The sequence below is a fragment of the Rhododendron vialii genome, chromosome 6a, assembly GCF_030253575.1.
Source record: "Rhododendron vialii isolate Sample 1 chromosome 6a, ASM3025357v1".
NCBI lineage: Eukaryota > Viridiplantae > Streptophyta > Magnoliopsida > Ericales > Ericaceae > Rhododendron > Rhododendron vialii.
In genome coordinates this window covers 6,855,101-6,879,778 of record NC_080562.1, presented here as the reverse complement: position 1 = coordinate 6,879,778, position 24,678 = coordinate 6,855,101, and the positions used below count along the sequence as shown (strand labels likewise).

Below are 24,678 nucleotides of genomic sequence, written 5' to 3'. Positions count from 1 at the left end.
CTTTACTTTTAATATGTCTATAGGAAGTACAAAATATAAACCACGAGACACTACATCTACTGTATGAGAGTTCACGAGTTAACTAAGTCTAACAATATAAATAAGCTAATTAAAGAGACCGCAATTATTATAAATCTAACTCAATTACAAGCTTCATTAATGGAAGAAATAATTGCAACAAATACAAATAAAAGAAAACTCACATGCAGATAAGTAGAAAGACTCATCTCCTGGCCAACTGATACAACGTCCCCAACGGTTTATATCTCTATATATTTTCGGGACCACCATCCCAAGAAAACGTACAAATCCACAAACAGCACCCACAATTCCTACAACTACTATAGTACACTTTAACAATGGATACCCCAATTCCAATCCTTCTCATTTCCCTTCTCCTATCATCACTACCTCTTTTTTCAATTTCTTCACCCCATACCTTGCTCACATCCTCAACCCTCTCCGTATCCGACGTCCTATATTCCCCAAACAGGGTCTTCTCCGCTGGCTTCCACCCCGTCGGCGTAAACGCCTATTGCTTTTTCATTTGGTTCACTCAACCCACATCCGACGGCAAGCTCATCGTCGTTTGGACAACCAATCGCGACAAACCCGTCAACAGAAAACGCTCAGAACTCTCTCTCCTCAAATCCGGCGAACTCATACTAACCGATGCAGCCCAATTCACAGTCTGGTCGACAAACACCAAATCAATTTCCCCCCTTCAATTACAGCTTCTAAATACGGGTAACCTCGTTCTCCGAAATCGAAGTGGTTCAATGAATGTTTGGCAAAGTTTTGATTCTCCAACGGATACCCTCCTTCCAAACCAACCCATGACCCGAAATTCAAGACTCGTTTCCTCTCGAAGCCATAACAATTTCTCGTCTGGGTTTTACTCCCTGTTTTTCGACGACGATAACCTCCTCCGTTTAGCATTTGACGGCCCGGAGATTTCCAGCGTTTACTGGCCCGACCCTGGGGTGGTCAGCTGGGATGCGGGGCGGACAAGTTATGACAGTAGTCGAATCGCGGAGCTTAACTCATCCGGGTATTTCAGATCGAGTGATGATTTTGAGTTTCAAGCTTCGGATTATGGTACTGGGGCTTGGAGAAGATTGAAAATGGATGTGGATGGGAACGTGAAATTGTATAGCTTGGATGAGGAGAAGAGGATTTGGAGTGTATCTTGGCAAGCCATGAGTCAGCCGTGCAAGATCCATGGAGTTTGTGGGCCTAACGCGATGTGTAATTATGACTTTCCCGGGGAGAACGCTGGCCGGAGATGCTCTTGTTTACCCGGGTAATGTTCCCAGAGTTTCGAAATTTAAGTAAGGGGCCGGCAAAAAAAATCACTCGTCAACCCGCGCCGAAAATCGTGGGTTGAAATCATGCACAAGTTGAGTTTAAGGGATAAAATCCAAATTTTAAGCAGGTCGGTTTAGGCGCCGATAAAATTTATTTACTTCGCCTTTAACCCGACCAAATCCAAATCCGCTATACGTACGTGTGTATTAGGGACCCAGGATCTCTGCTGCGCCATGAGGCAGCAGCCCCTGTCCAGTTTTAAAAACACAACATTTTGGAGTAAAACAAAATCTTTGGAGCAGAAACTTGATTATGAAAGCGTTAGAGACAAAATTTGATTATATTTCTTTAGAATAATATGATCAAAATAATAAAATCTTCACACTCATTCAAACGGGTTAAAAATTGGAACACTTAATTTTTTAACTATATTTTTTAATATATAAATGGTCTCAAAAAATTAATTGCTCAAATTTTCACTCCGTTTGAATCAGTACAAAGATCTTGTTATTCTTATCATATTATTCTAAAGGATCATAATTTATTTTTATCTCTAGGGTTCTCATATTAAATATTTTTTTTTTATTGAGGACCCTGTAGAGCAGAAATGTGATTATGAGAGTCCTATAAATAAAAAATAATTATGATCATTTAGAATAATATGATAAAAATAACAAGATCTTTGCACTTATTCGAACGGAGTGAAAATTTGAACACTTAATTTTTTGAGACCATTTATATATTAAAAAATATGGTTAAAAAATTAAGTGCTCCAATTTTTAACCCAATTAAACGGATGAGAAGATCTTATTATTCTGATCATATTATTCTAAAGAGACATAATCAAATTTTGTCTCTAAAACTCTTATAATCACATTTTTTTTCCATAAAATTGCAAATGGAAGATAAGAATTTTTTTTTACTCCAAAACGTTGCCGTTATTATACTACTGGGTAGGGGCTGCTGCCTCATGGGCGCAGCAGAGCCCCCGGTCTGGTGTATTAGTACTACAACACCAATGCTAAGGTACACCATATTACACTTAAAAAAAAAATTCTAACTCGGCTACTACACTTAATTAACCACACCTTTTTTTTTTTTTTAAAATTCAAACTTACCCTAACAAGTCAAATGGATAGAAAAACATGTAACTTCATGTTATACATATCGATTGGCACGTGTTGATAGTATTGTTCTCTTTCACTTAAGTCATATCGTTGTCATGTATTTAAACAACTTTAGAATGACGCTCTGTAAAATTTGTGTATTACTATGGTACTAATTCAATCTTTTCAATCCGCATATATAAAGATGAGTACACTTTAAGAGAACGACTTATCCCCCGCCCCCAACTAAATTCTTTTATTTATTTATTTTCTTAATTTTATATCTTTATTTATTTAATTACTTGTTTAATTTTAATTTAGTTAACTCAAATTATATTTTCAATTAAATTTGACTTTATATTTAACAACTTTATATTATTTTAATTAGTTAATTAATTTATCTTAACAATGAATAATAAATAAATATGATTTCATTTGCTGGTTTTTTATTTTGGGTTTAAAAAATATAATTACAAAATTAAGTGCTCTCAATCCGGTTGAAATGGTGCGAATATCTTATTTTTTTTTGATCATTTTATTTTAAATGGTCATAATAAATTTTTGGCTCTAAGGCCTTTCAACGAGCACCCTAAAACTCTTTATTTAGTTTCAGGGCTCTCTTAGGGTGCCCATTGAAAGATCTTAGACCCAAAAATCCATTATGATCATTTAAAGTAAAATGATCAAAAAAATAAGATCTTTGCACCGGTTCAAACAGATTGAAAATTGAAACACTTAATTTTTTAACTATATTTTTTAATATATGAACAATGTAAAAAAAATAAAGTGTTCAGATTTTCAATCCGGTTGAACCGGTTTTAAGATCTTATTTTTTTAATCATTTTATCTTAAATAGTCGTAGTGAATTTTTGGCTCTAAAGCCTTTCAATGGGCACCATAAGAGAGCCTTGAAACTAAATAAGGAGCCTTAGACCTCTCATTGACAGGTCTTAAAGCTAAAAATTTATTACAACTATTTAGGATAAAATGATCAAAAATAAGATCTTCGTACCAGTTCAACCAGATTGAAAATCGGAGCACTTGAATAATATTAAATAAATAAAAGATATAAAAAATATTAAGTAAATATTCTTGGCATACGAATCATCATTTTTGTTCCACTTTGTCTGGTCTTTTTTTTTTTTTTGAACTAATAATAGGCCACATTTATTTATTGAAACACATATTAACATTTTTGGCTTCCCAAATTCAGTGATTAAATAGACTGATCTTTGCAATATTGTAATTATCCCGAACACATTTTAAACTGCCCAAAATTATCAACGTTGTCCGATCAAGTCCCGAGATATGTCAATTTTCTCATATCGGCGCGCACATTACAATAGTGAGGTTGAAGGAAAAAAAGAAATAGATAGAAAGAGATAAATAGATAAAAAAATATTCAATAAATAAAAGAAATAAAAGATATAAAGAAAAAGTGAAAAATAAATAATTAAATAAATGAATTTTAAAAATAAGATAAAAGAATTAAGAAATTAAATAAAAATAAAATTTAGTTAAAAGGGAGGGATATTTCGGACTTTGTACATGGAACGCACGGGGGGTGTGTGTCAGAGGGGGTGGGAAAAGCAGGGGTCCTCTTTTCGCACCCCCCTAAGGGCATCTCCAATCCATCCATATTTCTCTAAAATAGAAGATGTATGTGACACATTGAAGGGAGATTTTGTAATTTATTCCATTTTTTCTTCACTTTTTGTACTTTTTGGGAGAATCTTTGAGGGACCCACCGTCCTTTTTAGAGTTTGGTCCTCCAAAAGTAAATTTGGTCCTCTAAAAATGGAGGACCAAAAGCAAATTTGGAGTATAAAATTTCTTCAAACTCTAAAAAGGACGATGAGTCCCTCAAAAATTCTCCCAAAAAGTACAAAAAGTGAAGAAAAAAAGAAATAAATTACAAAATTTCCCCTCAATGTGTCACATTCATTCTTTATTTTGGAGGAATAGAGATGGATTAAAGATGCTCTAACACACCCCTCCCCTCCGGACACACACACACCCCCCCCCCCCCCCCCCCCCCCCCCCCGCGTTCTATGTCCTCCTTTTTTTTTTTACTTTTACTATTTTTTTTAAAAGACTTTAATTACTTCTTTTTTTTACTTTTACTACTCCCTTTGTCCCCTTTTTAATGTTCAGTATTTCATTTTGGAAAGTTCTTTAACAAGTGTCCATTTTGTAAAATTAGTGGGTAAAAGTGGGTACATTTTTCATTTTGGTCCTAAAAGTAGATTTCATTTTGAAAAGTTAGTAAGTAAAAGTGTAATGATGATGTCTCCATAGAGGGTAAATAGGGTGGAGGTAAAAGTCGATGTGAAAGGTGTAATGATGATGTTTTCTTAATAAGTTGGAATTACGAAGCAGAACACTTAAAAAGAGATGGAGGGAGTAGTTTTTTTTTTTTGTTTTACTTTTAAAAGACTTTAATTATTGTTATAGTTTTTTTTTTTTTTTACTAACTTTTACTAGTTTTTTTTTGTTTTACTTTTTAAAAACTTTAATTACTGTTTTAGTTGAAGATAAGAAAATAAAAAGGAAATCTGAATAAGAGGTTAGAAATAAAATAGATAAAAGATATAAATAAATACAAAATTAATAAATTCAACAACATAAAAGAATTATAAATTTTTTTAAAAAAAAGAAATTTACTCACGTATACAATACTAGTGCTTGTCTGTACCTACGGCACTACACACCCCGATAGTGCCGTAGGTACGGGCATTTTTGTAATATTTTTTTATTTTTTTATGCCAACGCCAGAAGCCGAGCAGTAGGTAAAAGAACCGATGACATTTTGTAATGTAGTATATTTGTAAAAATGTGAGTCTTTTCTTAAGAGAGTTGGAGAGCACACATCAGTCATTAGATCAAATGAATCTCACCATTCCTTCAACTTATGTTTGTGTGGTCCCCACACCCTTGTGTTTTATTAGATAGATTAAATAATTAAAAATATATATAAAGAGTAAAATATATAAATAAAAAGACCTAAATAAATAGATAAATGAATAATTAATTAAATAACGTAAATGGATTAAGAAATAAAATAAAAAGGAAAATTATGTAAAAAAAATAAGTGTTCCAATTTTTAATTCGTTTGAATCGGTGCAAAGATCTTATTTTTCTTATCATTTCATCATAAATGGTCGTAATGAATTTTTGGCTTTAAGGCCTTTCAATGAGCACCCTAAGAAAGACCTGAAACTAAATAAGGAGCTTTAGCGTGTTCGTTGAAAGGCCTTAGATCCAAAAATTTATTATGACCATTGAAGATAAAATGATAAAAAATAAAAATAAAAATAAACAAGATCTTTGCACTTATTTAACTGAATTGAAAATCGGAACATTTAAATAATATTAAATAAATAAAAATGAAAAAAGGAGTATAAAGATTATTTAGTAAATAACAAAGAAATATGAGAAAATGGGTAGGGGTATTTCTGCGGGGGTATTTTCGGAAAGGGAGGAGTGGGGCCGGGGGTTGTGTGTCAGGGGGTGCGAGAAGAGAATTACGAAAACCAATTTGCTCCTGATATATGCAGTTCCGTTATTGCTCATTGAATCCTTGATTCCCATGACACTTTTGTTACAATATAGTTATACTGACTGTTTTACAATTTTCGGCCAACTCTCCATCAGGTACAAGGCAAAAAACCTTACAGATTGGTCTCTCGGGTGTGAACCGGAGTTCAACCTCTCTTGCAACGCTGCCGAATCCGGTTTCATCAAACTTCCTAACGTCGAATTCTACGGCTATGATATCAAACTCTATGAAAATTACACCTATGAAAGGTGTGAGGAAGTATGCTTACAAAGCTGCAAATGCTACGGCGTCAATTTCAAATTTAGCGGCGACAGTGGTTATTACAAATGTTTTCCGAAGTTACGGCTGCTTAACGGACATAGATGCGCTGCATTTGGGAATCCTATGTATATAAGACTGCCCAAAGCCTCTCTCACTTCTTATGCAAATCAAAAACAAGAAATCGGGTTACATTGCCCCCCGAGCACACAAAACTTGCTACTTGATAGACGTTACAAAACACCAAAACAAAACGGGACTTTGCAGTTTATGGTTTGGTTCTCCTCCGCATTTGGCGGAGTTGAAATAATATTTATTTGTTTCGTATGGTGGTTGTTGTACAAAACCCAACGAAGTTCAAGTGAAAACACTCAAGGTTACCTTCAAGTTGCGAGTAGGTTTAGGAAATTCACCTATGACGAGTTGAAAAAAGCGACAGGAAATTTTAGGAAAGAAATCGGAAGAGGAGGCAGTGGGGTTGTGTACAAAGGCGTTTTATCCGATCATAGAGTTGCAGCAATCAAGAGACTTGACGAGGCTAATCAAGGGGAAGCAGAATTCATAGCAGAGGTAAGCACCATTGGAAGGGTTAACCACATGAACTTGATAGAAATTTGGGGATACTGCCTTGAAGGAAATCATAAGCTATTGGTTTACGAGTATATGGAGTGCGGATCGTTAGCAGAGAATCTTATTTCTGGCACACTTAATTGGGAGAAGAGGTTTGATATCGCGGTTGGCTCTGCGAAAGGACTATCTTATCTGCACGAAGAGTGTTTGGAGTGGGTTCTCCACTGCGATGTGAAGCCTCAAAACATTCTCTTGGACTGTAATTTCCAACCCAAGGTTGCGGATTTCGGCCTCTCCAAGTTAGTAAACAGAGGGGGCGGAGGAAAGAATTCAAGTTTTTCTAGAGTAAGGGGGACGAGAGGTTACATGGCACCAGAATGGATTTCCAGCCTCCCTATCTCATCCAAAGTCGATGTTTATAGCTACGGAGTGGTGGTGATGGAAATGGTCACAGGAAAGAGCCCGATGACAATGGGTGGTCAGGGGTCTGGAAATACATGGGAGATGGAACAGAGAGGGCTGGTGAAGTGGGTAAGGGAGAAGATGAATGGGACTAGAGAGAATGAACTGTGGCTTGAAGAGATTATTGATCCAGTGATGAAGGGGAAATGTGATTTAAGGAAGATGGAGGTATTGGTTCAAGTGGCATTGGAATGTTTAGAGGAAGACAAAGATGCAAGACCAACCATGAGACAAGTTGTAGAGAGGCTTCTACCCCATTAATATGAAATTGGATAGAACAGCTTGCTCAGGTGGCACTATCTTATTGGTTGTTGTAAAATACCAGCTGCTTATTTAATTGTCAACGACGTTGTTTTTTTTTTATCAGCAAAAAGGATTTTATAAATCTCTGAAACGGATTACAAAGATTCAACGGATTAGGGGCACACTAGCACATGCCACCCGAGAACCAAACCCAAAGGAAGGCAAGAAAGCCAATCAAAACACCACAACAAAAAAAGAAACAAGAACCGTACACCCACCAAAACAACCCAACATCTTACAACCAAAACAACCTGAAGCCGAAAGGACAAACCGAAAACACAAAAGAGCGGGTCAAAGCTAAAGACAAGAAGACAACAATAAAGTTTGTGATCATATTAGCATAATGTATATAGTTTTTTGCAAAATATTGTATTAGTAGCATTAGTATAACCATCGACCTCTCTCACAAACATTGTTATGTTACAAAAACAAAACAAAAACAATATCAGATTCACGCATGGATAAGAATCTTAATTTTATTTCAGACTAGGCAGTTCATTTATCCATGCTTAGGAAATATCATTACCTAGAGATCAGTATTCAAATATGCTGTATCTGTTTTTCTCTACTAAGTTCATAAATTCAGGTGCATCGCGCTGACTACCGCTTCTTTTCTTTTCTTTTTTCTTTTTCTTTTCTTTTTTTTATCAGCCGCTGACTACCGCTTCTACAAGACTTTAGCTGGAATAAGGATTACTGGAATGGAACAAAGTCTTTTACCTCAGCACCATTGTCACAGCTATCCTCGTCTTCATGGCGCAAAAGCATCTCTACCACCTTTCTCATTGTAGGTCTGGCATCTTTGTCTTTCTCCACACACTGCATCGCAACTCGAACCAGAGTTTCCATCTTGCCCATGTCATATCCGTCGATCAAAGTCGGGTCTATGATTTCTTTTATCAATGCCTTTGAATTAACAGCACCCTGCTGCATCTTCCTCATCCAAGTTACCAGCCCCCCACCGTCAATCGCGGTATACTGGAACCCCACTGAACTCCTTCCCGTGATCATCTCCAGCACAACAATCCCGTAGCTGTAAACATCGACTTTGGAGGTGATTGGGAGGTTGAAAACCCACTCGGGAGCCATGTAACCTCTTGTTCCCCTCATCTTTGAAAAAATCGTATTGCTACCCTCACCCCTGTTTAGTAACTTGGACAAGCCAAAATCTGCTACCTTTGGTTGGTAATTTGAGTCTAAAAGTATATTCTGAGGCTTTATGTCACAATGTAGAACCCACTCCAGACACTCTTCGTGCAAATAAGCCAAGCCTTTTGCAATCCCAACTGCAATACTGAACCTCTTCTCAGAGTCAAGTGTGCAGGAATTCAAATTATCTGCCAGAGACCCGTGCTCCATATACTCGGATACTAGAAGCCTATGCTTTCCCTCGACGCAATACCCCCACATCTCAATCAGGTTCATGTGGTTAATCCTTCCAATGGTGCTTACCTCTGCTAGAAACTCGGCTTCACCTTCTTTAGCGTCGTTCAGCCGTTTAATTGCTGCAACTCGATCATCAAGCAATGTTCCTTTGTAAACAACTCCATATCCTCCTCTTCCGATCTCTTCTTTGAAACCTCGGGTTGCTTTCTTTATCTCAGAGAAACTGAATTTTCTAAATGTGGTTGCAGCCAGGAAATACCCTTGTGCGCCAGGACCGGAATCCTTGGGTGCCCGAGACACGAAAAAACATAGCGTAAACACACAGAGCATCTCAACAACTCCTACCCCCACGGCAAACCAAGCCAAAAATTCCAAAAACTTGCTTCCGCCTTTGGTTTCGTAAGTTCGATTCAACATGACAGGATCCCCGCCCGAGCAATTCAATTGGATTTGTTTAACAGAGGGTTTGAAACTATTATCTTTCACAGAAACATTTAGTTTCACATAGAGTGTTCCGAGTAAATTCGGGGAACTTTTCCCATTAAGCAACTGTGACTTGGCATAACAGTTATACACACCTTCTTCAAATTTGAACAAGAACCCTTTGCATATTGCTGAATTCAAGCATTTTTCCTTGCAACTTTTCAGGGTATGATTTTTAAAGACGTCGTACTCGTACCCGTACAATTCTAAGTACCCCATCGAGACAAAATCGACCGTCTGATCGTCTCCAGAAAGATAATAACCCTGGTCTAGTTCACACCCGTAAGACCAATCGCTCGAATTCCTAATCCTGTACCCCGGAACACAAAAGCATCCCCTGCCAGCACCCGACCCGTAACTACAAATACTGTTGGGACCGCAAATCCCATGAACCCGGCAAGGATCCGACGTAGCTTGCCATGTTATAGTCCAATTACCAGTCATCTCATTTAAGCTATATAACCTAAGGTTGCCATCAGTATCAAGGGTCAATCTTCTTTTGGGTCCCAAACCAGAATCAGATGACTTGAATTCCAAGTTATCGGACGATCTAAAATGACCCGACGAATTGAAGACTGCAACTTTGCTACTGTTGTAGGTTGTTCTGCCGGTATCCCATACCATGAGCCACGGGTCAGGCCAGTAAATGCTGGAAACTTCCGGGCCACTGTAAAGGAGCTCCAGGACGTTGTTGTTGTCGAAAAAGAGCTTGTAGAAACCGGATGAGTAGTTTTTTTCGCTTCGCGATGAGATTAGGGTTGTGTATCTGGTGAAAAGTTGGTGAGGGAGGAGGGTGTTTGTGGGTGAATCAAAGCTCTGCCAAAGAATGGGACTAGTATTTGAACTGGTGCTAAGAACAAGATTACCTGCACATGAGTGGAAGCAGGATTTAAATATTCAAAAACTGTAACTAAATATTGAAGTAAAACATTTCTTTCTACAGCTTAGAATATCAAAATATTTGAATGCGCGAGGTTGCAAAGACGTGATTTGGACTGTTTTTTACTGCCAGTAAGCATATTATTCAAAGTGAGCCTTCACTGGATTTATTGTCGCCTGACTGATGACTAATGACAATTGTCAAGTTATTTCTGATAAATGGTATTTTAGTCAAAAAAAAATTCAGTATTTTAGTCAATTTAGTTAATAGGGGAACTCACCCTCAATAGTCAAAACCAGATAATATCACCAAGACAGTATCAAAGGGTCTCATAAAGTTTTTTTTTATGAGAACTCCCAAGAATTTGAAACCATTTGTTTTTTGTTACACACAACTCGAATAATCTCCGGACTTGAAGTCAAGGACGAAACAAAATTTAGTGGCGCCAAAAAAAAAATACTTCGCTGGTCGTGGGAATTGAACTTGCAAGCTGCAAGAAACAAACTCCTACTATCATGCTGCTACTCGACCAAATTCCTTAGGCCTTACGTTAAGAGCCAAAAATTTGAAATCAATGGTCGAGATCCACCATGTGTATAACCCCACACCCCCAAGTGTGGTCTTAAATTTTGGAAAGTTTTACGCGGCATAAAGGCTGTAAATGAGCTGACCAGCTTGGTAACGCTCGGCTCGGCTCGACTCATTTAAGAAATGAGCTGAGCTCGAACTTGAGTTTTCGGCTCGTTTAGTAAACCAACCGAGTGGAGCTCAGCTCTCGGCTCGTTCGACAAAAGCTCAGCTCATTAAGGGAGGCTCAGCTCGGTTAAAGAGGCTCATTTAGCAAATGACTAAGCTAGGCTCAGCTCGTTAAGGCTCGAACTTAAATTTTTTGCTCATTTAGTAAACGAGCCGGCAAACTTCATGGGTTGCAGCGGGATGGAAAGATTAACGATTAATGGGGACGAAAAACCAAAGATAAATAAATCTACAAAAACAAACATTGATGTAGGGTCCACTCCCGCTTACCTGTATCTTTAAGACTTAATTGCACTGAGGTTGAAGTGGTGGTGGCGGCGGTCCAGACGGTATTTTTACCGGCGTCGGTTAACATGAGTTCACCGCCTTTCTGTAACAAAAGCTTTGAGCCTTTCCCGTTAACGGGTTGGTCTCGATTGGCCGTCCAAACAACAGTGCGATCAAACGACTTGGCGAACCACACGGCATAGATGAACGCGTTGTCTCCAACTGGGTAAAACCCAGAAGTGAAAACGCCGTTCGGTGAAGTTAGAACGTCGTTTGGTCGATCCACGGAGAGAGACGAGCCTTCGGATATAGAGGAAGGTGGGGTTGAAGAAGATGGAGTGAAGAACAGAGAGAGGATTAGGAAGAAACAGAGTGAGAAATCCATGTTTCGATGGGGAAGAACAGAGGGAGGGGGGATGAGGTTAGAACTTGGAAAGAGGGATTTTTTTGTGTATGGGCTGTGTTGGAATTGTAATTTTGCCTCTCGAGGGATTTGTCATTGAAGTGGGACCATACATGGAGAAACTATGATTATGATCAGGCTTTGAAATTTCTTGTGACGCGTATGGACATGGTAGTCCATCGGGACTCTTACATTTCATTCGGAACTCAGGAGTTTGAATCTAGTATCTACTTGCATGTGGGTATTTTTTCTTTAGACAAACTTTCATTTATTTTTTTTGTTTTTTTTTATAATGGGCTTATATCTTGTATTGGATAATGAGTTATTTGGCTTGATTTTCTCGTGACTCTCATCATTGATGTAGTTAGCATGGATAGATGTAGTTATGCTATAAATAACATAATTCGCTTGTGCGTACTCAAATCCGCGAGAGCAAGAATTGAGATAGTGGGAGGAGGTATTTTGAAAGATTATGTGAAGGAAAAATGACAGTCAATGACGTGTTTTGATAATTAATACATGTCAATGACATTTTCAGCATTAATAATTGTTCTTAGTATGTCCTTGGCGGGTATTAATTATTAAAAACGTCTTGGGCCGTCATTTTCCCTTATGTGAAGTTATGTTTGGAGTCTAGTTCGGAGAGATTTATCCCTGGGCACATTGGCCTACAGAGTCGACATCGCATCACTTAGGCTTAATATACATTAGATGACCCAAGACTATTAAGTGATGAGACAGACAATTTTAATATTAAGGTCCAACTATTTTCTATTTTTTATCTAATGTGAAACTCAATCTTTCATGCTTGGTTTCAACAATCTCCTCCTCATGCTTAAACCATGCATTGGGCTAAACCATGCATTGGGCCTAGTTCTCCCTCAATCCAATCTTCTTTACTCTCCAACACTATTCTTAGCCCTGACTTCACCACACTCACTCCATTGATCGAGAGCCATCCCCCTCACTCCATCAAGAGCCTCTATGCAGCGGGCTTTTCCCATTCGCCTACATGCCATCCATGCTACACTGAGAGCCATCTTGGATTTTTTCCCGCAAGCCCACCAAACCACCAAACCAGTTTAGGTTTGACCAAAGATCGTCAGCCATCAACTCTGATACCACTTGTTAGGATCCCGCCCTATGAAGATTTTTACGTCCACACGTTGGCCTAATTCATTACGGAGTAACCAGAGATTTCAGGTCACATCACTTGGGTCCAACATATATTGGATAACCCAAATACTTTTAATTGGTAAGCCCATCTAATTGTATATTAAGGTCCAATTCTTTTTTTTATTTTTCCGATGAGGAACTCAATCTTTTCACACATATTCCCAATAGGTTATGACACAAAATAGGATTAACGGAAAATTTGCCCCATCCACCAATTTGAATCTATAATTTTATAAACAACCATGCCAGTGACAAACACAATTAGACATGCAGCTTATGTTTGGACTTGTAAAAGGGAAATACGAGAAAAGTGGAACAAGAATTTTACTCAGCTCAATGCTTTTTTTTCTTTTGCTCGGTGAAAGTCAATAGTAAAATTGTAATTAGCGAGGTTCAAACCCCAATCAAATTCATGTGCTTACCACCAGGCTACCACTCCAATTGCTACTCTGCTCAATGCTTTATTTTGCTATTGCCTCTCTTTTTCAAGAACGTTGTCAGTTCGATTCACAGAGAGAGATGAGCCTCCGAATATGGAGGAAGGTGGGGTTGAAGAAGATGGGGTATAAAAGTATAGAACAGACAAAGGAGGAGGAGGAAGAAATAGAGTGAGAAATCCATGCGTGGATACAAGAAGGGTAGAGTAGAATTTAGAACTTCAAAAGAGGGATTGTGTATAGACTGCGTTGGCATTGTAATTTTTCCTTGAGCGAGTTGCAGTTTAATGTGGGAAGACTTTGAAGTGTATTTACTCGTTCGGAGAAGTTACTTTGGAAAAACTTCAGATATGATTAGGCTTTGAAATTTTGATGACTCAAGTGTTCAAGTCAGTTATGTTAGGGGACATTGTTTACACCCGTTTTCGGCACCTAATTCTGGACAAGTGTTGGAGGGCCATTTAATTATCTTTTGATTAAATTGGACCAAAAAGTAGAGATATACTGGACTAAAGTTAATAGGCCAAGACAGTCTTGATTGGGCCCAATTAATTTTAACTCATTTCGGTCAAAGATTGGAATCGTGGATATTGGGCCATGTTCTATGAGGGGCAAACCGAGGCCCAATCAGTTTATTATGGGAACAAAGCCTTGTACATGTTAATTTGTTTGCAAGGCCCATTATCATAATTGTTTTTGCTTCTGATGAAGTTTCGTGAGAAGAAAAAGAAGTTTATGGGAACAATTGCCACATGGCCATTTGACCTACATTACCTATTAGCTCCCATGAGAATAGGAGATGGAGGAAACCATTATCTCATTAACTGCCCACGATTTCAAAGAGAAAAAATAGGAGAGGCCCACTAGCCTTTCTCAATTTCTGTTAACTACCCACTCATGCATGATGGTGCAACATGGGACACTTGTCAACATAGGAGAAGAGCGGGAAAATCCACCTCATGCAGAATCGAAGACCCTTGGCCTATAAATACTAGTTCACAAAAAGAAAAAAGGGTTTCCACACCAATCAAGCTCAACGCTTAAAACCAAAGCCTTCCCAGTGAAGTAATTATCTCACTTCTCTCACATTCACTCAATTACTTTTTCAAGTAATTCAGGTTTCTATTTCTCTTGTACCCCCAACTTTATTATTATGACATAATAAAATTATTCTACGTTGTTATTTCTTTTCCTACACGGTTAGAAAATTATTAAGTCCTCGCTCGTAGAAGCAAAACCACGAACCAACACTACAAATCAAGCCCTTAGATTTGCAACACTTTCGCTCTCACGGTTACGAAGTCAAAAAAGGGGAATCCAGTCTTTTACACTGGACACGACAAGTCCTAGCACGCCTCCTCAGTCCTTGAGCCATTTCGGAGTTGAACATCTTTTTGGCACGCCCGATGGGACCCTAATCGTCTAAGGATTTTATTATGGCAAGAAAGCAACAAGTAGATCCACCCATCCCGGATCCACCATAGAGTCCTGATGGAGTGGCAGTCGACGTGCCATTACTCGAGGAAGCTGGTCCTCAGATCAGCGCTCAAGATCTTAGCGACGCTACTGACAGCGTCAAAAATTATATGTTTTTAGCAGGACGTGAGATCTCTCACAACGTTACGCAGTCAATCTCGCAATCATTCTCTCAGTCCTTGGAACCTCTGACCATAGCAGTCAACAAAATGGTTGCTACACTTACAGAGAGGCTACCGCTCACTCCTCAGCAATAGGGCTTTCCACAGTTTGGTATTTATGGCAACGGTCAAGACCAAGCTGGCTTATTGCGGGTACCTCCCCCTCCTCAAACATTTTACCACGCTACCTCATCTAGCAGCCCTGCACTCGAGGGGCAAAAGAGAAAGGAGTTGTGATTGGAGGAGCCCAGACGACTCCAGCAAATAACGATCAAAGATTTGTTTTGGTTGAAGACCTGAGCAAACCTGACAAATCTGACAAGACGGACAAAAGGCCTTTGCAAGGAAGCCAGGGCTCTGGAAAAGACAAAAGAGTTGCTCATACTCCTCAAAACTCTGATACTCGGGGGGCAAGTCCAGTCTAGGACCAACAAGTACAGCTGCCTCTTGTACCAGACCTGTCTATGGAAAGGGATCAAGTCCTGAACTTGCTCTAGGAGCAGTTAGGGCCTGGTTTCAGACCTTTGGGAAGGCCAATGTATAGGAAGCCTCATACCGAAGAGGTAGATAATACACCTTTCCCATAGGGCTATAGAGTTCTAGAATTCTAGACCTTCAATGGTGAAAGCTTGCAGTTAACAGTGGAGCACATTGCAAGGTTTCAAATTCAATGTGGAGAGGCTAGGACCATTGATGCTCTAAAGTTGAGGCTCTTTCCAATTCTCTTACTAGGATAACCTTTACTTGGTACATTAACTTGCCACCTAACTCAGTGCAGACCTGGGCACAGTTGGAGAAAATGTTCCACCAACAGCTCTACAGGGTACAACCAGAAGTGACGTTGGCAGACCTATCATGCTATCGTCAAATCCATCTCGAATCTGTGGACAAGCAGCCCATGAAGGTGAATGGCAATCCTTTTCCTTCAGGGTTGAGTACAAATACGGTCTCTGTCAATATGAAAGGCATGCCTAAGACTGCCCCTAGGCAGAAGATAAGTTTGGGATTCCAGAGAAGTTTACAAGTCCAACCTAGGCAAGTACTGGGATTCGTATTATGATGAAGGAGATTACAGAGCTGAACGGGTCAAGAAGTTTGAAAAGCAAAATTCATGATGGTCCAGACCTAAAGGGGTGAAGAAACCAGAAAGGCCAACTTGTTCCATGATATGCACAGAGTGTGGCCATCATGCATGTCCTAGTAAACCAGCCCTGAAGAGCAACATTGTGGGAAGGGCTGAACCCAGTCCTGAGAAGCCACGCAGATCTAAGGGGAAAAGGGTGGCACGTGAATCTGTCTTCAACCGAATTCAGCCAGGTTTGGTTGAAGTTGAGGATGAGCTGGAGAATTTAAGGATATCTGCTCCTTCCAAGGACAAGCCAAGGGCTGTGAGATCTCCAATCCCTCCTCCAGATGAATGGTACAGGGTTGAGCATTCCAAGTTTCCTTCTGAACCTCCGCCTTTGTCCAAATCTCAAAAGAGGCACCGCCAACGATTCAGGCAAGTAACTAGAAGGGCTGAGTAAGAGACAAATCTACTGGACGACCCAATGATTGAAGATAATCCCAAGGGGAAGATGATGATGGAAGCCCCAATTGAAGAGCCTATGGTTGAAAAACCTAAGGCTAAAGAGTATACAAGCCCTTGGAAAGGACTGTGGAAGAGGCTATCACTGAGCCTCCTCCATGGACTTTACCTGAGAAGCAAGTCCTTTTGGGGGAAGACATACAAGGAGGCTGTTACCCAACCACCAACAATGCAAGCTACTGTATCCAAAAAATAACCTCTCTTGGAAAGAACTTTTAAGGAGGCTAGGATTCAGCCTCCACCAAGGCAAGTCACTATGCTTCAGAAGACAGCTCTTAAACCAAGGAAGCCAGACTTGGGGGGCAAGTCAAATCTGAATGCACAGGCCAAGGAGTTCAGGCCTGAACAGGGTCCTAATATGCAGTGCAACGTGGTTGTGATCCTACCAGCAGATCTGGAAGCCAAAGATAATACTCCAACAGCCATGGAGGGGGATGTTGTGGAGATGGGGCAGACAGTTAAAATTCTAAATTAGTCCTTCTCTGTAGGACTGAACAGGCCTTCAGTGATTGTGCTACAGGATGAGACTAAAGAAAAGACTGAGGATCGGGCAGCTAGCGTGATCTTTGAGAGGCCAAGTCTCACGATGAATAAACACATCAAGCCCTTGTACATCACAGGTTGTCTCGATGGGATGCCAATCAACCGTCTCCTAATGGATAATGGGTCAGCAACTGTAGGTGGACAAAAACTGCCTTGTGTAAATAGCAATATGTTGGTATAATAGTTTCACGTGCTTCTTGACCGAAAGCCTAGCTTCTCGTCGGAACCATAATCTGCAAAACAAACAAAGGGTGAGTGCACCCTTGCCTCTCGTGGCAAAGGCCCTCCGATGCCTAAGTTAGTATCACGTATTTAGCAGAAAATCCTAAATATCAATAGGAAGTATCGTATGAATGCAATGTTTTTCGTACCTCTTGCCTCTAGGGTTTACCTCATATTTATAGATTCAAAGATGCTTGCTGCCCAAGCATCCTTGTTACCCTAGGATTCTTATCTCGTATAGGAAACCTACGATATCTTGGATTCTTGTTCCCTTATCTGTTCATTACCTTAGTCCTTTTAGGACTCTCTTCCACGACTGGCCGAACATCCTACTCCTGTTGGGTATCTTTCCTAAATCCTACATTCTCAGGATCTTATCCCATTGTTTCTGGATTCTTCCAGAGTGTTTTTTATTCGGCGATCTTATCGCCAAACAGACTGCCTCGACCAATCACTTTACATGTAACTGATCCTTTATCAACCACTTGGACCAATGTCTTGTCAGGAGCTCTCCTCCTGTTCGGCCTTCTCTCTGCCGAACAAATCACTTGGACCAGTGACTTCACATGTCATTGTTCCTTTATTAATGTTTTGGTCCAACAACTTCTCATGTTTACTGGACCAAAACTTTGTTCAACCTTTCTAACCCAATGACTTCTCATGTCGTTTGGACCTTACCCCCGAGCACCGTTTTGCACGGCGTCTATTCTGTCTTTATTCAAACCATGTTCTCACATACCGCTTGTTCGGGCATTAATTGTACCTGTTCGGGAATACCTCCCTACAATTGCTCCCCAGCTTTACTCGTCGTCACTGTTTGGGGCCAACGTGTGAAGCTTCTAAAAACATATTTTGGGCCGAACTCCTTAGGGCCCCGTGCAGACATAATATTTATATTTATTGATGGTTTTGGCGCCGTTATCATTACACCATCTCGGGATAGTAAATCCACGTGGCATATTTCGTATGCCTTACATTTAATTTCTGCTGACACCTTTTCAAACGGTATCAGAACGGCATCCGTTCAATCCCTGTTTTCACGTTACTTTTTTAGTAACGGCGTAAGAGGAGACGTTTCGTCTCCGTCCTTTCTTTTAAAACCCAAAAAAAGGGTCCTTTTGGGTTTTCCTCCCAAAACTCAAATCCTCCCTTTCTCTCTCTAAGAATCCAGGCGAAAGCTTCAACTTCCATCATCGCCACTTGCAATTTTTCTTTTGCACCCTCAGGAATCGCCGTAACAGCTTCGTAAGACTCTCATTCTCGCTTCTTCTTGCATCTTATTCTGGGATTCGTTCCAGATTTTATTCTTTTGTGTTAGGGTTTCGATCGCACCTAGTTTTCAGATTCCGTCCTGTTCGTTTCTCCTGTAACCATGGCAGATGATAACGAAAATCCTCCGAAACCCAGCAAGTTTAGGAAACTTTGTGAAACACCTACTGCCATGGTGGCATTTAGGACTAAATATAGCGTCCCAAATAATGTGGGGCTCGAACTCGCCCCGTTAGGTGCGGACAGGGATGGTGGTTCATGGGATAGAATGTGTATCCCTATCGTGGCTATTGTTGAGGGCGGAGTTCGTTTCCCCCTACACCCATTACTCCGCCAAGTTCTGAATTGGTATCATCTTACCCCCATGTAAGTTTCAACCAATGTTTTCAGGCTAGTAATGAAGGTTGTAGCTCTAAATAGGATTTTAGGGACCCAACTAGGAATTTGGGACATTCAGTGGTGGTATAGTATTGTGTTGAACCCTGAATACAACACATACTACTTCAAAGTTAGGAGGGCAGAAAAGTGTCTCGTGCTAAACCTGCCAGACTCGGCTTGTGATCACAAGATTGATTTCCTATTCGTTACCGGAGCATTCGAGCCAATGGAGGAAGATGGCCAAGTGGTGGGCCTTCATTGCCCCCATGTTTGGGGCTACCCACGTATGCTCCTAATTTCCTTTGCATAATTCGTAATTTCCTTCTATTGCTTCTCTGTACTTTACTCATCCAATATTTTGTGCCTTGACTTGCAGCGGATAACACCAACAAGCGTCCTAGACGAGAACCAAGCTGCGTCCGAACAGCAGAGATCAATAGGGTTCTGCAATACACTGGTGAGCCTGGTACCCCGTCAGCTGGTTGGGGTCGTAACACAGACGTACTACTGAGATAAGATCCTGCTTACAGAGGCGTTATTGACAGAAGACTTGCCAATCCTAGCACTAGTGCTGCTTCAACCTCATCCGCTCCCCAGTCAAGAAACCTTAGATCCATGGCTGGAGTAACAGTAACTGGGCAACCTAGTGAAGTACCTATTTCTGAGGGCATTCCATTGCCTCGTTTAATTCTTAGAAGAATCTCCTCACGACAAGCCGAACAGCCAACTCCCAGGCGTGATACCAGTCAATCATCTTCCTCCGGCTATTCTCCATCTCCTCCAAACTCAAGTCCTATGACTCGTCAACCCGTCAATCTCAGTTTCCTCCTTACAGTGTCTGCTCGGGGGCGTGGCTCCGGCCGTGGGGCTTTCACTAGGCACGCCCCCCCCATCAGTTTGTCGTAGCAGAGGTGGTTCTAATCGATCCACCTCATCTCCTCGTGGGTCCGATACCATTTTGAGGCCGGAGATGCCCACAGAGATAGGCGCCCTAGGACCGAAAATCTAACTACTTTCGTTGCACAAGCTGACACAAACACCCATCAGCCTCAATCACCATCCATTCAGGTACTTCTCCAAACATGGGCCCCTCTACTCATCAGGGGGGATCGTCCCGTTCATGTTGGAGACAGTGTCAGTTCATCAAAGACGGCACTCGCACTTACTCAAGGGCCGCTGCTCCCGGTAGACATGCAAAATGAGTCTGAATCTCCACATGATTGGCTAATCTCCACTGGCCTCGTCAGTGGTATAAAGGTAAAGCATTTTGATAATTTTTAGTCGAATCCTAGCATCTCATACTGCCATACTAATGCTTTCCATCTTACTTGGATTTCCTCAATTTATCCAGAAGATGGTTGTACTGGGCCAGAAGCTGCAGGAATTGAACCTGAACGGAACAGGCTTCTAAGGGATAATACAAGGCTGCTTCAAACAATTATAAGATGAGAGAGAGAGATAAAGCAAAGATGGAGGCAAATGAAACTAAAGTGAAGCTTGTAACTGCGGAGCAGAGTCTCAATCATGCTTTGTCTGAAATTGATAGCACCAAGAAAGCGGCCTATGATGATGGATATCAAAGGGGTTTTGATGTGGCAATGGCAAGCTATCTGGACCAAATGCCAGCAATTCAGGACCAAATATGGGGGGCTTGCTAAGAAGCGTGCTTAACATAGGTAGGTGTCCCAGAAGACTCACCCCTTTGGTGAACAATGATCTTCCGAGCAGCCACCTTCCAAGCACTCAAAATTCTATAGGGCATCATGAGGATGACGTGGAGCAACAAATTGATGATTTTGCTGATGCCGAAAAGGATATCCCAGCTGGCTCTCAAGATGCTCAACCCATTCAATCACTTGTTCAAGAAACCACCAATGAACCTATCAATCTTGATGAGAGTTCTGTTGGAGGTGATCCTACAGCTAATATCAACACAGAGGTTCCATTAGAAACTCCTCCAGAAGTCCAAAATTTGGACTGAATGGTAAGTTTGTGGTGCCACCCCTCAAGTGTCAGTTTTGCAGGTCCTGCGTGACCGTAGTTCGTTTCAGCCCTGCTTGGTGTTTACACTGTTGATAACACAGGTATTCGGCCCTTTGTGGCATAACAATGTGTTTTGCTCAGCCCCTACTTTAGTTGAATATATGTGTGACTTTAAGTTTGTCATACTTGTGTAACATACATTGCATGTTCTCGTATGCCCCCAAGAAATCTCATATTTGGATTTTACCCCTAAGTGTATTCATACTTAGGGAAGAAAATCTAAATAATCACACTCAAATTATGACCAAGTATATTCGTATTTAGCTTATTGACTCTGTAAACATATGTTCGTTATGTTTATAGCTGAGTTTTTCATATCTGAAGATGAAGCAATATTGGCTTGTAAGTATTTCGTACTTCAGCAATCCTATAAGTTTCACGTACTTTAGAAGACTTATAAGTTTCTAGTATTTACACAAGTCTCAGTTTCGTACTTGTGTAAGTTTAAATTCCTAAAAATAGAGAGTGGATACGTATATTCGTACGTGGCATTCTTCGTTTGCTCTAAATGCATATGTGTGTATGCATTGATGTTATCTTGCTTGAAAAAAGTTAAGTCTCTCGTACTTTAACTAAGTTGCTTTTGTACCCAAGTTATCATACTTGGTCCTGAAAAATATTGCATGTATTCATATGCAAATCAGTTTATTCGTACTAGTTTATTGCATGTTCTCGTATGCATTCCCAAGTTTGTTCATACTTGGACTTTCTCATAGCCCTAAGTTTCTCGTACTTAGAGAATCAGTGAGTTCCAAGTTTAGGTAAATAATCAAGTATGTTCATACTTTTGAGAACTTGAATTTGCTCGTAATTCAAAACTTGCTCATAATTCAAACTACACCTATTACCTCACTGCTCCCCAATACGTTAGCGAGGAAGGACGGTGTAGTGCTTTCTAGCTCCATATTTAAACAAGTAAAAATGCATAACTCCATAAGTTTGATATATTGCAAAAAAGTGATTTTATTCATAATCTTGAAACTCAAGGAGGCGTTATTCGTACCCCTTGCAAGTAAAAAATAATAAAAAAATAAGGGAGCTTTATTCGTAACCCCCACACAATCACGTAGCGCATTATATAAAAATAAAACTAGATTCTTTTAAACAAAGAATTTTCTCAAATTATGGACATTCCAGGGCCTTGGCACCGGGTTCCCATCCAGATCTGTCAATCTATAAGCCCCTATGCCCACAATCTCAGTTACTCGATATGAGCCTTCCCAATTAGCCCCCAACTTGCCTTCGTTTGCCACTTTGGTGTTGCCGAGCACCTTATAAAGCACAAGGTCTCCAACACCGAATTCCCGTGGGTGAACGTGCTTGTTGTAGCTCTTCATTAGTTGCTCCTGGTAAGAGGCTAAATGAACCAGGGCTCTCTCTCTTCTTTCTTCAGCTAGATCAAGCTCAATTTCGAGAGCCCTATCATTGCCCCCACTCTCAACCAATGTTGTCCTGTTGGTTGGTAAACCAATTTCCAGAGGTATAACTGCCTCTGTACCATATGCTAGTGAATAGGGGGTCTCTCCCGTAGACCTCCTTGGCATTGTTCGATGCGCCCACAGGACCAAGGGCAGCTCATCGGGCCATTTTCCCTTTGCCTTATCCAACCTTTTCTTGATCCCGTCAAGAATGGTTTTGTTGGAAGCTTCTGCCTGTCCATTACTCTGAGGGTAGGCTGAGGTTGAGTAGTAGTTCCTTATCCCGTACTCGGCACAAAATGCTTTAAACTTTTTCTAAAATTAGGATCCATTATCCGTAATCAATGAATAAGGGACCCCAAACCGAGTAATGATGTTTTTCCACGCGAACCTTTCCGCTATAGGTTTAGTGATTTTAGCCAATGGTTCTGCTTCAATCCACTTGGTGAAAATAATCCGTTGCTACCAACAGAAATTTCCTGTTTCCTGTCGTTTTGTGGAGTGGACCCACGATGTCCATACCCCATTGGGCAAACGGCCAAGGACTCGTCAACGGCACCAAATCTTCTGCCGGCGTTCGAATCATTGGTGAGAATTTCTGACACTTCTCACAGATTTTCACATAAACCTTAGCATCTTCTTGCAATGGATCTGCCCCCAACATGGCTTCCACATGTTCCCTCATGAATCTCGTGGAGACACTTCTGCACCATCTCGGGATGCACACAAAGCAAGTAGGGTCCAGTGAAGGACTTTCTGTAGAGCTTTCCCTCTGGTGACAACCAAAATCGTGCAGATTTTACTCTAATCTTATGAGCCTCCTTTTTATCAGTAGGGAGTATCTCATTCCATAAGAACTCCATAATCGGATCCATGCAACTTGAACCTTGGTTCACGTCTAAGACCAACTCCACACTTCTTCTAATGCTCAGCTCAGTCAAATACTCCATTGCTATCTTCCTTTTAAACTCAGTTGGTACGGCCGCAACCAACCAGGCTAGTGAATCTGCATGAGCATTCTGTCCAGAACTTATCTGCTCGACGTATACCCTTTCAAAGGTATCAAACAGATCTTTGGCTACCTGTACATACGCCGCCATCCTCTCACTCTAGGCTTCATATTCCCCGGACAGTTGATTAACCACGAGCTGTGAATCACAATAAACTCTTACTCGTTTAACCTTCAGGGTCTTTGCACTTCTCAAGCCAACTAAAAGTGCCTCGTACTCTGCCACGTTATTTGACGCACTGAATCCTAGCCGAACAGATAGTTCCAACATCACCCCTTCAGAAGGAAAGAGCACAACCCCAATTCCTAATCCAGTATTACATACTGTTCCATCAACGAATAGCTTCCATTCCAGAGGATCCTGTTCGGCTGGGGCCTAACTCTTCTTTGCTAGTGGTTCAGTTACCTGCCCCTTTCTCATAGGTGGCAAAGGTGCTACTGCAGGTAAGAATTCTGCCACAAAATCAACTAACACTTGGCCCTTGATTGCCGTGCGTGGCTGATAATCAATATCATATTGGCTTAACTCGACGGACCAAGTTGAAATTCTTCCAGAGAAGTCTGCTTTTCGTAGCAGTGATTTAAATGGGAATTCAGTATAAACTATGACTTTATGGCTTTGGAAATAATGTGGCAATTTTCTAGTCGCTGTCCTTAATGCCAAGACTAATTTCTCGAGTGGCAGATATCTCGTTTCTGCATCTAGCAATATCTTGCTCACATAATAAATCGGGATTTGCTCGGATCCCTTATTCCTTAACAGGACTGCGCTTACAGCATGTTCAGAGACGACCAAATACAAATCTAAAGACTCACCTGGCTCTGGAGTTGATAGGAGTGGGGCCTTAGCCAAATACTTCTTCAGGTCCCGGAAGGCCTGCTCACACCCTGCTCCCCATTCAAATCCTTTCCTTTTCCTCAATAACTAGAAGAAGGGTCTACACTTATCGCTTGACCGACTGATGAACCTATTGAGGGCAGCTGCCATCCTAATTAAACTTTGGACTTCTTTTGTTGTCTTAGGACTCTATAGATTTTGTAAGGCCGTTATTTGATCAGGTTTTGCCTCAATCCCCCTCATGGTTACGAGGTGGCCCAAGAACTTTCCAGATCCCACTCTAAACGCACATTTCGAGGCGTTCAGTTTTTGTTTGTATTTTCTTAGGACTTCAAAAGCTTCTTGTAGATCCGTTATGTGCCCCTGGCTTGTTTTACTT

At 40.6% G+C, this 24,678-nt stretch overlaps 2 protein-coding genes across 2 annotated transcripts in view; one reads left to right on the top strand and one right to left on the bottom strand.

Moving 5' to 3' along the window:
* The first annotated feature begins 249 nt into the window (after positions 1-249).
* Positions 250-8,017, top strand: LOC131331253 (putative receptor protein kinase ZmPK1). The gene is made up of 2 exons (XM_058365135.1): positions 250-1,303; positions 6,069-8,017. The coding sequence occupies exons 1-2, from the start codon at positions 360-362 to the stop codon at positions 7,522-7,524; spliced, it is 2,400 nt and encodes a 799-aa protein (XP_058221118.1). The 5' UTR covers positions 250-359; the 3' UTR covers positions 7,525-8,017.
* Positions 8,018-8,026: 9 nt separating this feature from the next.
* LOC131331252 (putative receptor protein kinase ZmPK1) overlaps positions 8,027-24,678 on the bottom strand; it is a 59,510-nt gene continuing 42,858 nt past the window's right edge. Inside the window, exons 2-3 of the mRNA XM_058365134.1 lie at positions 11,342-11,725; positions 8,027-10,301 (exon numbers count right to left, since the gene is read on the bottom strand). Coding sequence (XP_058221117.1) covers positions 8,260-10,301; positions 11,342-11,723 — 2,424 coding nt within the window. The 5' untranslated portion in view covers positions 11,724-11,725 and the 3' untranslated portion in view covers positions 8,027-8,259. The remainder of the gene's footprint in view (positions 10,302-11,341; positions 11,726-24,678) is intronic.